We start from the raw sequence: 15160 nt of genomic DNA on the forward strand, positions 1-15160 counted from the left end.
GTCCTTGGCCTCCACCTGCACCTCCAACACTTTCACCCTTTCGTAGTCCAACGAGTGTGTGCTATAGATGCTTCCGTTCCCTGCGTTTACGTACACATATGACGCCGCTGATTGATCCTGCGCTTTGGAGGCTACAATCGAGTAGGACACTTTGGCATTTTCGCCAGCGTCCGGGTCAATTGCTGACACGGAGTACAGAATCGAACCTGGCGCACTATTCTCTTTTAAAAATACATTATATGATTTCTGAGAGAACACCGGAGGGTTATCGTTAACATCACTGATGCTAACAGCTATCATTTTCTTACTAGAAAGCGGCGGAGATCCTGAATCAGTAGCTGTTATCTCAATATTGTACTCTGACACACTCTCTCGATCTAAACCTCCACTCGTAACTAGCGCATAACTATTGGAAAACGAACTTTTCAACTCAAAAGGAGCGTCTTTTTTGAGGTGTAATGTCACATTGCCGTTATTACCCGAGTCAAGATCCCGAGCGCTAATGAGGGCCACAACGGTCCCACTGGGCGCATCTTCACGAACAGGTTTTGGCTGGGATGTGAGGATAATTTCAGGGGGGTTATCGTTAAAGTCCATCACATCAACCTGCACACGACAGTGACCTTCCATTTCGGGGCTGCCTTTATCTTTGGCTGTGATGTCGATGTCATATGACTTAGTGGTTTCGTAATCTAGTTCTCCTTTTAAGGAAATTTCACCGGTAGTGGGATTTATATCAAATGAAGACAACACAGAATCTGTAGTTGCAGAACCAAATGAGAATCCAATTTCACCATTTAAATCTGCATCTGCATCCGTTGCTTTTGGTCTTATTATGACAGTCCCCTTTAAGCCTTTTTCACTCACTGTAACTTTGTACAGGTTTTTCTCAAAGACAGGAAAATTATCATTGATGTCGAGTACATTAATAGTTATTTCTGAAGTGCCTGATTTTGCTGGATTGCCCCCATCTATTGCTGTCAATACAATTCTATAAACAGCTATCTTCTCTCTGTCCAGAGGTTTGTCTAGTACTAACTCAGGGACTCGTTTCCCACCCTCTATTTCTTTTATTTTAAGAGAGCAACAATCATTTTTACTAAGAGAGTATGATTTAATTGAGTTGCTTCCCACGTCAGGGTCTGATGCACTCTTCAAAGGAAAACGTGTCCCTACTGCAGCAGATTCTGCTAATTTTAAAGATTGCTCCTTAGAAATAAAACCGGGGGCATTATCATTAATATCTCGTATTTCCACCTCAATCCTATGCAACTGTAACGGATCCTCCACAACGACCTGCAGGGGGAGCACGCAGCTGGTGCTTTGTCCGCACAAAGCCTCTCTGTCTATTCTGTCGCTGACCAGCAACTCGCCCTTCCCCACGTCCACGCTGAAAAACTGCTTCCCAGCCTCCGCAGCCACGCGCAGCTTGCGCTCAGAAATCTCAGCAAGCCCCAAAGACAAATCTTTGGCTAAATTCCCCACCACTGATCCTTTTTTCAGCTCCTCTGGGATGTTGTAACGAGTCTGAGCATCCACTGTAGTCCACAATAGAAAATGCCATAAAAGAACCTGCCATCCTTTTGTCTTTTTCATCCTCATCTTAGTAAAATACATCAAATCCCATCCGGTCAAAAACAACCCGGAAGAACAAAATCCAAATTTCGAGCACAAAATCCATTCCAGGTCGACATGAACATGGAAGGGAGAGGTCTAAAAAATTCTACGTGCATCCTCTCCTCTCTACACTGAGCTTTGTGGTTTTCTTGCTCTGACATGTGGGGGAGGGAGAAGATCTCTTTGTACAGTTCTGCCTGCTATTGGTGCACAGCGTTCTAGCGCTCAGCCAATCAGAAACGCTCCTGGGGTTGCATTTACGCACCAACATACAAGCACACAGCTCATCTGCTATCAACAGAGAAGGGGAAACCGTAAGTAATAATGAATCTATGAAATGATTATAGTCAGAACAAAAAAAGATAAAAGAAAAAAAAAATATTTTTTAAATAAAGTACGTTTAAAAGAGATGTCTATAAACAATGGCTCAATTGAAATTTTTTTTAAATTAAAAAAAAAGTTTTTTTTCAGAGCGTTTTTTAAGGACTTCGAAAAAATACAATTGTCAGATTTGAAGAAGTCTAGTTTCACAGAAGAAAATAAAGTGTTATAAAATGCCTATCATTTTTTTACCACTGCAATTCTACATGACTGGTATAACCTGTATGAAAACCCAATTGTTTTAACTAAACAAATGGAAAAAATATTTCATCAAGTGGTACAACAATCCATCATTTTGAGTCAATAAATGTAAAATAAAACTGGAAAAAAAGTTTGCATGTGGCCTCCACTCCGGTCACTGTCACTGTCCATAGACATGGTGCTGAAACACTCATGGCGAAACGGACAAGAAATAAGCCCTTTTTGGGGGTTGAACAGAATATTCCATGATAAAAAAGATACATTGGACTTCGAAAACTTTCTGGAATTTCATATGTCAAATAATCAAATTAGAAAGTATTAATTCTGTCTCCTGATTCTGCTCACCTGCTGACTCTCAAAGGTCCAAGTGCTGTCTGGCAAGGAAGCGTCCATGACACTGATGACCTCCTTAAAATCTGTGGTGCTGCTGGGCTTGACTAGCGTGAAATCACTGTACTCGGACACAGGGGACATGTAGGAGCGGAAGGAGTGACTCTGAGACATGACGTCTCCTCCAAGAACCTCCACATACTTGATGGGTCCGTCCGTGTTGAGCTGAATGTGCAAGTCCCGGTTGGATTTCTTGTCATGAGGAAGCCGTCGGACACAGCAGGCAGGTCCAATTCCGCCCTTCACACACTTGATTGCCAGTACTAGCATGGTGAGCAGAGCCAAAACAGACACGGACGCCAATGCCAGGATGAGATAGAGCGCTATCATGCTGCCTTTTTTGCTAGGCTCGGCTGCGTGGTGTCTGAGCTCAGAGGTGGGCTCGCCGGCGCCAAGGTGCTCCTCAAGCAGAAAAGACAGCGTGACTGTGGCGGACTGGGCTGGCTGGCCGTGGTCCTTGACCTCCACGATCAGCCTCTGAGAGGAGTCGTCGTGCTCGGACACGGCACGTTTGGTCCTAAGCTCCCCTGTGTGCGGGGCCAGCGTGAAGAGAGAGGAGTCAGTGGCCTCCGCCACTTTGTAGGAGATCCAGGCATTGTGACCCGAGTCGGCGTCCACAGCCGTCACCTTGGTAAGCAGGTGGCCCGGCTTGGCTTGACGGGGTAGCCTCAGGTGGGAGGCAGTGTGCTGGGAGGGGAAAACGATGGCGGGGGCGTTGTCGTTCTGGTCCACGATGAAGACCTGCACGCTGGCCTGACTGCGGAGCGACGGGGAGCCCTGGTCCTTGGCCTCCACCCGCACCTCTAACACTTTTACCTTCTCGTAGTCCAATGAGTGTGTACTATAAATGCTTCCATTACCCGCGTTTACGTATACATATGATGCTGCCGACCCATCCTGAGCTTTGGAAGCTACAATAGAATAGGACAATTTGGCATTTTCACCGACATCCGGGTCACTAGCCGACACAGAGTACAGAATTGAGCCTGGTGCGCTGTTCTCTTTTAAAAAAGCACTATACAATTTCTGAGAGAACACCGGAGGGTTGTCGTTCACATCAGTGATGCTAACAGCTATCATTTTCTTACTAGAAAGAGGAGGAACTCCTGCATCAGTGGCGGTTATATCTATATTATACTCAGAGACATTCTCTCGATCTAAACTTCCACTAGTGACCAACGCATAATTATTGGAAAAGGACGGTTTAAGAATAAATGGGGAACCTTTCGGAAGCTGCAATGTGACTTTGCTATTATTACCGGAATCTGCATCACGTGATGTCAACAGAGCCACAACAGATCCACTTGGTGCGTCCTCAGGAACCGGCTGTGGTTCCGAGGTGAGAATAATTTCAGGAGCATTATCATTAATATCAGTTACATCAATCTGGACTCTGCAGTGGCTCTCCATTTCAGGTAACCCTTTGTCTTTTGCTGTCACTTCAAATTTGTAAGATATGACTTTTTCATAATCTAATTCTCCTTTTGAAAATAATTCCCCTGTTTTTGGATTTAATTCAAACACAGACAAAACAGTTGTAGCTGTGCGTGTGCTAAAAAAGTATTCAACCTCTCCGTTTTGTCCTTCATCCAGATCAGTTGCTATCAATTTGAGAATAAATGTGTCTTTTGCCACATTCTCTTGTAATGATGTTTTATAGAGGTTTTTTTCAAAAACGGGAAAATTGTCATTTATGTCAAGCACTGTTACTTTGATTTGAGCAGTGCCAGACCTGACTGGATTTCCTCCGTCTAAAGCAGTCAACAAGAGCTGATGAGAGGATTTCCTCTCCCGATCGAGTGGCTTTTCCAACACTAACTCGGGTACAAGTTTACCATCCTCAACCTCTTTTACTTTCAATGTGAAACAGTCATTTTTAGCCAAAGTATACGTCTTTAGGGAATTACTTCCAACATCTAAATCCTCTGCATTTTCTAGGGGAAAACGAGTCCCTACTAAAGCAAATTCTGCTATTTTTAATGAGAGTTCATTCGTATGAAACTGAGGAGAATTATCGTTAATATCTGTGATTTCCACCTCTAATCGATGCAATTGCAAGGGATTTTCGAGCACAACCTGCAGGGGGAGCACACAGCTGGCGCTTTGTGCGCACAAAGCCTCTCTGTCTATTCTGTCGCTGACCAGCAGCTCTCCCTTCCCCGCGTCCACGCTGAAAAACTGTTTTCCAGCCTCTGCAGCCACGCGCAGCTTGCGTTCAGATATCTCAGACAGCCCCAAAGACAAATCTTTGGCTAAATTCCCCACAACCGAACCTTGCTTGAGCTCCTCTGGGATGCTGAAACGAGTCTGGGTATTCACTGTACTCCACATTAGAAAATGCCACAAAAGAACCTGCCATCTCCAGTGCCGACATCCTTTTGTCTTTGTCATCCTTGCTCCTTTAGACCAACAACATCCTCAAGAAAATCCTCTTCAAGGCATTTAGTCATTTATACAAAATAAAAAAATAGTTCCACAATACACAACTCAAGCCATCTGAGAAAAAGTATCCATTGAAATATCTTTTAACGTTGCAAAAAAAAGCAAAGCAACTGAATCCTTTCTGTCCGTACCGCAGCTTGGCTCATTCGACGTGTGAGATGAAGCTGCCGCGGGGGCAGGGACGAGATTGCTTTGTACAGCACACTTTCCTATTGGTTCACTGCTAGGCTTGCACAAGCCAATGGGAAGACAGCTGATCTCTATGCGTTTTGAAAGACACAGATCCCCGCCCCTCCTGAAAGCTTCCCATTGCTGCTTGTGTGCAGAAATAAATATCTTCCCATCTATACTCATTTGAATATGAAACATAGGGGAAATTTATCCAACACACAAGTATCAGGCTAAATATACACAAATATCAATGTAAATTAAAACCCCCATTTGATGCAATATGTCACATTATTATGATGTTGTTTCAAATATTCAAATAAAACTGATAAATATCAAAATAAGACTCAAACTATGCAGAGGTTATTTTAGAGTTGTTAAGTAAAATAATAAGAGGTCTCATGACTTTGATTTTGCTGAATTATGTTTCCCTATTGGCATCACAAAACAAAAAAATCTACAAGTTTTTAAAAAAAAAAACAAAGTTTGCAAAATGGCTACTTCACTGCGATATTTGTGAAGACCTTTTTAATTTAGTCAAGCACTTTCTTCGTCATCTATGTGCCTGCTAGTGGATCCTTTGAGTTCATGTGTAGTTAATAGTAATTGTTTGCTCAACATCACTATTAAAAATGTAATAAAAAGAGTGAATAACGCATTTAAGACCCAGTCATCTGCTTCCTGAACTTTTTTTTAATAAATATTATCAATTGTCTTTAACAAAGGAGGCTTCGTTCGGCCTATACTTAAAGTAGCTAACTCTCTACTTTGCTATTTCACTGGCAAAGCCTATTTTTATTTATTAAATTCAATTAAGATTATATATATGTTTATTAGTGAAAAAAAGGCTAGCTTATACCACATTAATCAGAAAAACTATATAACAACATGATTTAATAAGCAGGATTTAATACGCATTTGCTTCTTCCTACTTCCTTTCAAACACGTACAACACGTTGTGCTTGTGTTTTTTTCCGTTTTGTTGTTTAGCCATGTTTTCAGAAAAGATACAAGCTTTTTTGTAAAAATATGCAAAAAGATGTATGGTATAAAAGCGTCAACCTTTCACTCAAAAAAAAATCTGCATACTCATCATGGGATTACTTTAAAAAAATGCATTAAAAACAAATAAATACACAAGAAGTTGATAGTTATTTGTTGTTATTTTGTTGAACCTGTCCTTGCTTAAATGAAGTAGTATCCATATAATCATAAGGAAAAAAAAACTTGTATGCATCTCTGGTCATCCAAGGTTTATAAATAGATTGCATTGTTAAAAATGTTCTAAAAAGCTACTGTTATGGTGCCTAATTGTGTTGGGGGGGGGCGGTGAAAACATAATACCACAATTGAATTTTTACAGACAAATATCAATGTGTTGCTCTGTATCCAAAGACTGAACTCGCCGAGTACGAGAAGAATATTTGCTATATACTCTCTGATTAGTTATCCTGTATGAACTAACAAGCACTGATCAAAGAAATGATCACAAGACGAGTAAAAACCGTAAAACATTTAAATAAATTGAAAGTTGAAAGCTGATTTTTCTGGATCTTTTCCGATTTTTAGTCATTAGGTGACCAAGCCCCCCAATTCCAACCCCTAAGGCTTCCCAGGCGGGCACCCAACCCCAAGGTCCCCTAGCTGGTTAGGAATGCTCTAACTTGTCCTTCAGTTCAAAAATATGTATTTGCCTCACCTGCTGACTCTCAAAGGTCCAAGTGCTGTCTGGCAAGGAAGCGTCCAGGACGCTGATGACATCCTTGAAGTCAGTGGTGCTGCTGGGCTTGACCAGCGTAAGATCGCTGTACTCGGACATGGGGGACATGCAGGAGCGGAAGGAGTGACTCTGAGACATGACGTCACCTCCCAGAACCTCCACATACTTGATGGGTCCGTCCGTGTTGAGCTGAATGTGCAGGTTCCGGTTGAGGTTTTTGTCTAGGGGATGCTGCCTGATGCAGCAAGCAGGTCCGGTTTCGCCCTTAACACACTTAACTACCAGGACTAGCATGGTGAGCAGAGCCAGCACCGAGACAGAAGCCAGCGCCAAGATAAGATAGAGGGCCATCCTGTCGTCTTTCTTACCAGGCCCGGCCGCGTGGCGTCTGAGCTCCGAGGTCGGCTCGCCGGTGCCGTGGTGCTCTTCGAGCAGGACGGACAGCGTGACGGTGGTGGACTGGGCCGGCTGGCCTTGGTCCTTGACTTCCAGGATTAAACGCTGAGAGGAGTCGTCGTGCTCGGACATGGCACGTTTAGTCCTCAGCTCTCCCGTGTGCAGGGCCAGCGTGAAGAGAGAGGCGTCAGTGGCCTCCACAACCTTGTAAGAGATCCAGGCATTGTGGCCCGAGTCGGCGTCCACGGCCGTTACCTTGGCGAGCAGGTGGCCTGCCTTGGCCTGGCGGGGTAGCCTCAGGTGGGAGGCGGTGTGAGGGGAGGGGGAGATGATGGCAGGGGCGTTGTCGTTTTGGTCCAGGATGAAGACCTGCACGCTGGCCTGGCTGCACAGGGACGGAGAGCCCTGGTCTTTTGCCTCCACCTGCACTTCCAACACTTTGACTTTCTCGTAGTCCAACGAATGTGTGCTATAGATGCTTCCGTTCCCTGCGTTTACATACACGTATGACGCCGCTGACGCATCTTGCGCTTTCGAGGCTAGGATTGAGTAAGACACTTTGGCGTTTTCGCCTGCGTCCGGATCTCTTGCAGAGACTGTGTACAGAATTAACCCTGGAGCACTGTTTTCTTTCAAAAACACATTATATGATTTCTGAGTGAACACTGGAGGGTTGTCATTTACATCACTGATTCTTACAGCTATCATTTTCTTACTAGAAAGTGGAGGAGATCCTGCATCGGTGGCTGTTATCTCAATGTTATACTCAGACACATTCTCTCGGTCTAAAACTCCATTTGTGACGAGCGCGTAATTATTTGAGAAGGATGGCTTAAGAGTAAAAGGATAAGCTTTGGGAAGATTCAACGTCACTTCACTATTTTTGCCAGAGTCAGGGTCACGTACACTCAGCAAAGCAACAACTGTCCCAATTGAAGAGTCCTCAGGTACCATACTAGGTTTAGATGTTAATATAATTTCGGGTGCATTGTCATTTACATCTAATACATCAACCTGCACGCTGCAATGACCCTCCATTCTTGGCACGCCTTTATCTTTTGCACTAATGTCAAATTGATAAGAGGACTGTGTTTCACTGTCCAAATTATTTTTTATCAATATATCTCCAGTAACAGGGTTGATATCAAACAATTCCAGCACTGATGGTGGTGTGTGTATACCAAGCGAGTACTCAATTTCAGCATTTGGGCCGTTGTCTATGTCTTTAGCTTTGGTTGCAACAACAAAAGTGCCATTTGGGCTGTTTTCTTGGACTGATATTTTATATATTTTTTTATCAAATGAAGGGACATTGTCATTTACATCAAGAACATTTATTCGAATTTTTGAAGTCCCGGATTTAGCAGGATTGCCACCATCCACTGCAGTGAGAATTAAATTATGCATCGCGTTTTTCTCACGATCCAAAGATGTATTCAAAACCAATTCTGGCATCTTTCTTCCATTATTGATGTTTCTAACTTTTAATGCACAACATTCATTTTTGCTGAGTGTATATGTCTTGACGGTGTTAATCCCTACATCAGGGTCCTCAGCTGACTGCAGGGGGAAGTTTACACCTACAACAGTAGATTCGGCTATTTCTATCACATGTTCACTTTTGAGGAAACTAGGAGAATTATCATTTACGTCTTTTATTTCGACTTCTAATCGATACAGTTGCAAGGGATTTTCTAGCACGACCTGCAGAGGGAGCACGCAGCTGGCGCTCTGTGCGCACAAAGCCTCTCTGTCTATTCTGTCGCTGACCAGCAGCTCGCCTTTCCCCGCGTCAACGCTGAAAAACTGCTTCCCAGCCTCCACAGCCACGTGCAGCTTGCGCTCAGAAATCTCAGACAACCCCAAAGACAAATCTTTGGCTAAATTCCCCACAACAGATCCTTGCTTGAGCTCCTCTGGGATGCTGTAACGAGTCTGGGCATCTGTGGCTGCAATCCACAATAAAAAATGCAACAAGAGAATCATCCATCGCCAGTGCCGACTTCCTTTTGTCTTTTTCATCCTTACTCCTTTAGACCAACAACTTCCTCAATGAAATCCTTTTCAAAGCATTTGGTCATCCATACGAGCAAGGGATAATTCCACAATCCAGACTCAAGCCATTTCAAGAGAATGATCAATTTAAATAATTTTCTAATGTTGCAAAAACAGCAGACAATAAAATCCTTTCCGTCTGTGCCGCAGCTCGACTCATTCAATGTGTGAGATGAAGCTGTAATGGGGGCAGGGGCGAGATTGCTTTGTTCAGCCTGCTCTCCTATTGGTTCACTGCTCGGCTTGCACCTGCCAATGGGAAGGCAGTTGATCTCGATGCGCTTTTAGTGGCACAGCTCCCTGCCCCTCCCGAAAGCCCCACATTGCTGCTTGTGTGCAGAGATAAGACACCTATTTTCTCTCTATGCTTATTTAAATAAATAAAAATATTGGTAAACTACCAAATATACAAATACTATTCTAAATATTCACATATGTCAAACTGAATGTAAATTAAAAACACATTTTAGTGCATTTTGTCACATTGCTGTTATGTTGCTTCAATATTTTGAATACAGCTGATAGATATAAAAAGAAAACTCAACCCTCCTGACGTGTTTTTATTTATTGGTTCGGTAAAATAATGATTGTTATCATCACACTGGGGTTAAATGTTTGCATTTCACCCTTGTATTACTGAATTGCGTGTCTTTGAATAATACAGGGTAATCCTTTACCGTTCCTTTAAAATTTGGCTATAATCCCATTCCAAGACGTACCCAAAGTAAATGAAATGCTGTCCTTGTTTATAGAATATGGACAGTTTTGGTCTCTTTTCAAAGGTAACACTCTGAGGTTTTGTCCCAAATTGAAATTATCATTGCAAGTGCTACTAACGTTGAGTAATTTAAGTTGGAACACAAAGAAATTGAAGGTCTTCATTCTCGCCCGATTAATTTTTTTAAATCAAGAGTGAAGCATGGGCATCTTAGCTGGAAAACAGGTGAGACAATAGCTTGAAGCCTAACCTAGTACCTTGTCAAATTACATCAAAATCCGTTTATATTTAAGGGAAGTTATGAAGCCAAACAGTCATATAACAAAGCTCGCTAAACATTGCAGGAAGGCCTTTAGGCGTATTTTTTATATCTTTCAGAATTATCATGGGGTGGAGTAATATTTTACGCAGTTGATTCACTGGACTTTTGTCAATATAACTACACCATATTTGCAAGGAATTGTATCATGAGTTGACACCCAGGAGACATTGTAGGGGAACCGGGTTTATTTTTCAAGTATATCGTTTCAGATTGATCGCGATGTTTCTGTGATGATAATCTTCTGAAATGGTCATCATATCTTGAATTCCAATTGAATTCATCAGTTTTTTTAAACTTAAAAAAGACAACTTTGAATCATTCGTACACCTCCTAATAAAATAAAACCCATAAATTTAATACGAGATAGATACTAAAGCAACTGATCAAGAAACACTCGGTAAACTCATTCAAACCACCTCCCTCCCAAAAAGGTATTACACCCCCACCCAAGCTTTTGATCATAAGCACATGAACTCCCAAGTCACTGTCCACCAAGCACAAAGCTGAATTGTTTCAGTATTATTACTGAAAGGCATCAGACTTACGTTTTTAATTAAATTAGAAAATGTATTTCATGTCCTAAAAACAAAGTTTAAAAAGGTATGCAGCGAGTGAACATGAGTCGTTGAATGTTGGTGTGTATTGAAAAAACAATCAACAACTGTAAGCAAAAAACACTGAACCACTTGTTGTTGAATGCAAACTGTAAGAAACGCCCTGGAAAATTTCCCTGAATGCTGATAAAAGTAATGCTTACCTGCTGGCTCTCAAAGGTCCAAGTGCTGTCGGGCAAGGAAGCGTCCAGGACGCTGATGACCTCCTTAAAGTCGGTAGTGCTGCTGGGCTTGACTAGCGTGAGATCGCTGTACTCTGACATGGGGGACATGCAGGAGCGGAAGGAGTGACTCTGAGACATGACGTCTCCTCCCAGAACCTCGACGTACTTGATGGGTCCGTCCGTGTTGAGCTGAATGTGTAAGTTCCGATTAAGTTTCTTATCTTGAAGATTCCGCCTGACGCAGCAAGCGGGTCCAGTTCCTCCCTTCACACATTTTACAGCCAGCACCAGCATGGTGAGTAGAGCAAGCACAGACACAGAAGCCAGCGCCAGGATGAGATAAAGTGCCATCCTGCCACCTATTTTTTCGGGCTCGGTAGCATGTCGCCTAAGCTCAGAGGGGGACTCGCTGGCACTGCGGTGCTCCTCCAGCAGGACGGATAGTGTGACAGTGGCGGACTGGACTGGCTGGCCATGGTCTTCGACCACCACGATCAGCCTCTGAGAGGAGTCATCGTGCTCGGACACAGCACGTTTCGTCCTCAGCTCCCCCGTGTGTGGGGCCAGCGTAAAGAGAGAGGCATCGGTGGCCTCTGCCACCTTGTAGGAGATCCAGGCATTGTGGCCCGAATCGGCATCCACGGCTGTCACCTTGGAGAGCAGGTGGCCCGCCTTGGCCCAGCGTGGCACCCTCATGTGGGAGGCAGCGTGGGTAGAGGGGGAGATGATGACGGGGGCGTTGTCATTTAGGTCCAGTATGAAAACCTGCACGGTGGCCTGGCTAGACAAGGATGGAGAGCCCTGGTCCTTGGCTTCTACCCTCACCTCCAACACTTTCACCTTCTCGTAGTCCAATGAGTGTGTGCTATAAATGCTTCCATTACCCGCGTTCACGTATACATATGATGCCGTCGACGCATCCTGTGCTTTGGAAGCTACAATAGAATAAGACACTTTGGCATTTTCACCGACATCCGGGTCACTAGCCGACACAGAGTACAGAATTGAGCCTGGCGCGCTGTTTTCTTTTAAAAAAGCACTATACAATTTCTGAGAGAACACCGGAGGGTTGTCGTTCACATCAGTGATGCTAACAGCTATCATTTTCTTACTAGAAAGAGGAGGAACTCCTGCATCAGTGGCAGTTATCTCTATATTATACTCAGAAACATTCTCTCGATCTAAACTTCCTCTAGTGACCAACGCATAATTATTAGAAAAGGACGGTTTAAGAATAAAGGGGGAACCTTTCGGCAGCTGCAATGTGACTTTGCTATTATTACCAGAATCTGCATCACGTGATGTCAGCAGAGCCACAACAGATCCACTTGGTGCGTCCTCAGGAACCGGCTGTGGTTCCGAGGTGAGAATAATTTCAGGAGCGTTATCATTAATATCAGTTACGTCAATCTGGACTCTGCAGTGGCTCTCCATTTCAGGTAACCCTTTGTCTTTTGCTGTCACTTCAAATTTATAAGATATGACTTTTTCATAGTCTAATTCTCCTTTCAAAAATAATTCCCCCGTTTTTTGATTTAATTCAAACACAGACAAAACGGTTGCAGCTGTGCGTGTGCTAAAAAAATATTCAACCTCTCCGTTTTGTCCTTCGTCCGCATCAGTTGCTATCAATTTGAGAATAAATGTGTCTTTTGCCACATTCTCTTGTAAAGATGCTTTATAGAGATTTTTGTCAAAAACGGGGAAATTGTCATTGTTATCAAGTACTGTTACAATAATTTGAGCAGTGCCAGACCTGACTGGTTTTCCTCCGTCTAAAGCAGTCAACAAGAGGTGATGAGAGGATTTCTTCTCCCGATCTAGTGGCTTTTCTAATATTAACTCGGGTACTAGTTTACCATCCTCAACCTCTTTTGCTTTCAACGTGAAACAGTCATTTTTAGCCAAATTGTACGTATGTAAAGAATTACTTCCAACATCAAAATCTTCGGCGTTTTCCAAAATGAAACGAGTACCTACTGCAGCTGATTCTGCTATTTTTAATAAGAGTTCATTTGTATGAAACTGAGGAGAATTATCGTTAATATCTCTGATTTCCACCTCTAATCGATGCAATTGCAAGGGATTTTCTAGCACAACCTGCAGGGGGAGCACACAGCTGGTGCTTTGTCCGCACAAAGCCTCTCTGTCTATTCTGTCGCTGACCAGCAGCTCTCCCTTCCCCGCGTCCACGCTGAAAAACTCTTTTCCAGCCTCTGCAGCCACGCGCAGCTTGCGTTTAGAAATGTCAGACAGCCCCAAAGACAAATCTTTGGCTAAACTCCCCACAACTGAACCTTGCTTGAGCTCCTCTGGGATGCTGAAACGAGTCTGGGCATTCACTGTACTCCATATTAGAAAATGCCACAAAAAAACCTGCCATCTCCAGTGCCGACATCCTTTTGTCTTTGTCATCCTTGCTCATTTAGATGAACAGCATCCTCAAAAAAATCCTCTGCAAGGCATTCTGCCATCCATAGAAATGAGGGATAATTCCACAAGTCACAACTCAAGACATTTGAGCAAAATTAACAATTTAAATCCATACTAACGTTGCAAAAAAACAGCAAAGCAACTGAATCTTTTCTGTTTGTGCCGCAGCTCGGCTCATTCGATGTGTGAGATGAAGCTGCCGTGGGGGCAGGGAGGAGATTGCTTTGTACAGACTACTTTCCTATTGGTTCACTGCTTGGCCAATGGGAAGGCGGCATGATCTCTATGCTCTTCTCCACAGCTCCCCACCCCTCCCAAAAGGCCCACGTTGCTGCTTGTGTGCAGGGATAACACACTTACTTTCTATCTATACATCTTCAAATATATAAAAAACAAATGGTTATCTACCAGATATGCAAACATTCTAAATATACACAAATGTCAAACTAAATGAAAACCCCTATTTTGGTGCATATTGTCGCATGACTGCTTCAATATAATTGATAGACGTCAAAAGAATATTCAATTATCCAGAAGTGTTTTTATTTGAGAGTTTGGTAAAATAAATAATTTTCTCGTTATACTGTTTTTAAAATATTGCATTTCACCCCCATACATCTGGATTATGTGTTTATGAAGGGTACAAGACATTAACAAAATGAAAAAAGTTTTTAAAAAATGGCTGCAATACTTAACTGGTGCAGATTTTTTTGCGTGTGAAAATTATTATTTTTATTCAAGAATGTTCTCATATTAAGAACAAGTCAAGCAATTAGTTGATAATTATCTAAATTGCAGAACATAACATTAACCGTTTTTGAGTATAAAATAAACAGATTAAATTTACACAAAACCTCAAGTGTTCAAATTAACAAGTTCTATTTTTACTGGGTGCAAATAGCATGTCCATTCATTTGAAGTTTCCGTCGATACTTGTGTTGCTGATTTATTTTCTATTACTTTGTAATGTAATCGGGCATTTTCTGAGACAACAACTGGCTGTCTCGTAGTCTTTCAATTTCATGTCAATTTCTAGGGCAGCAAACTTTGTTCGAGTGATGTTTAGAATTTATTGACTTCTATTAAAACACAACAGTATTATGGTCTTGTGCTATGTGTTAAATGTACACTAACTATGTTTCTTTTGGCCAGCTGTAATTGTATTTAATTTCAATAAATGTGGCGTGAATCTTCCAAGTCCACATCGGTTGTAATTCAAACATTTAGTACACACGTGTTTACTAAATTTGAATTATACCAGCACATAATAAAGATATAAAACTGATAAATTGAATATGAGGTCAAAGGTAACTAACCAATGCAACACTCAGTAAAGGACTTGTTAGAACCACATCGTCCCCTCCAAAAATGTTTTTCCCCTCCATCCAAGCGGTACTGTCACTGTCAAGTCGCTGTCCACAGAGCGCGGTGCTGAATTGTTTCAGTAATACTAAAAGGCATCAGGCTTACATTTCTAATTAAAACGAAGAAACATAAGGTTTAAAAATGTATCTAGACATTGAACATGAGTTGTTCAAC

The 15160-nt window shown here is 42.5% G+C and overlaps 1 protein-coding gene across 48 annotated transcripts in view; it reads right to left on the reverse strand.

Annotated features, from left to right (window-relative positions):
- The window catches only part of LOC148360213 (protocadherin gamma-A4-like), a 275781-nt gene that overhangs the window by 22020 nt on the left and 238601 nt on the right, over nucleotides 1-15160 (reverse strand). Inside the window, exon 1 of one of the 48 annotated variants that reach the window (XM_088343687.1) lies at nucleotides 11168-13887. The exons of 43 other annotated variants lie outside the window; for them this stretch is intronic. In XM_088343687.1, coding sequence (XP_088199813.1) covers nucleotides 11168-13603 — 2436 coding nt within the window. In that variant the 5' untranslated portion in view covers nucleotides 13604-13887. Of the gene's footprint in view, nucleotides 1-2544; nucleotides 5240-6898; nucleotides 9545-11167; nucleotides 13888-15160 lie in introns of those variants that run through there. 4 more of the 48 variants (XM_088343708.1, XM_088343685.1, XM_088343686.1 and 1 more) reach the window with 4 other exon arrangements.

This window comes from Urocampus carinirostris, chromosome 9, assembly GCF_059441175.1.
Source record: "Urocampus carinirostris isolate Australia breed hairy pipefish chromosome 9, RoL_Ucar_1.0, whole genome shotgun sequence".
In the NCBI taxonomy this organism is placed as follows: domain Eukaryota; kingdom Metazoa; phylum Chordata; class Actinopteri; order Syngnathiformes; family Syngnathidae; genus Urocampus; species Urocampus carinirostris.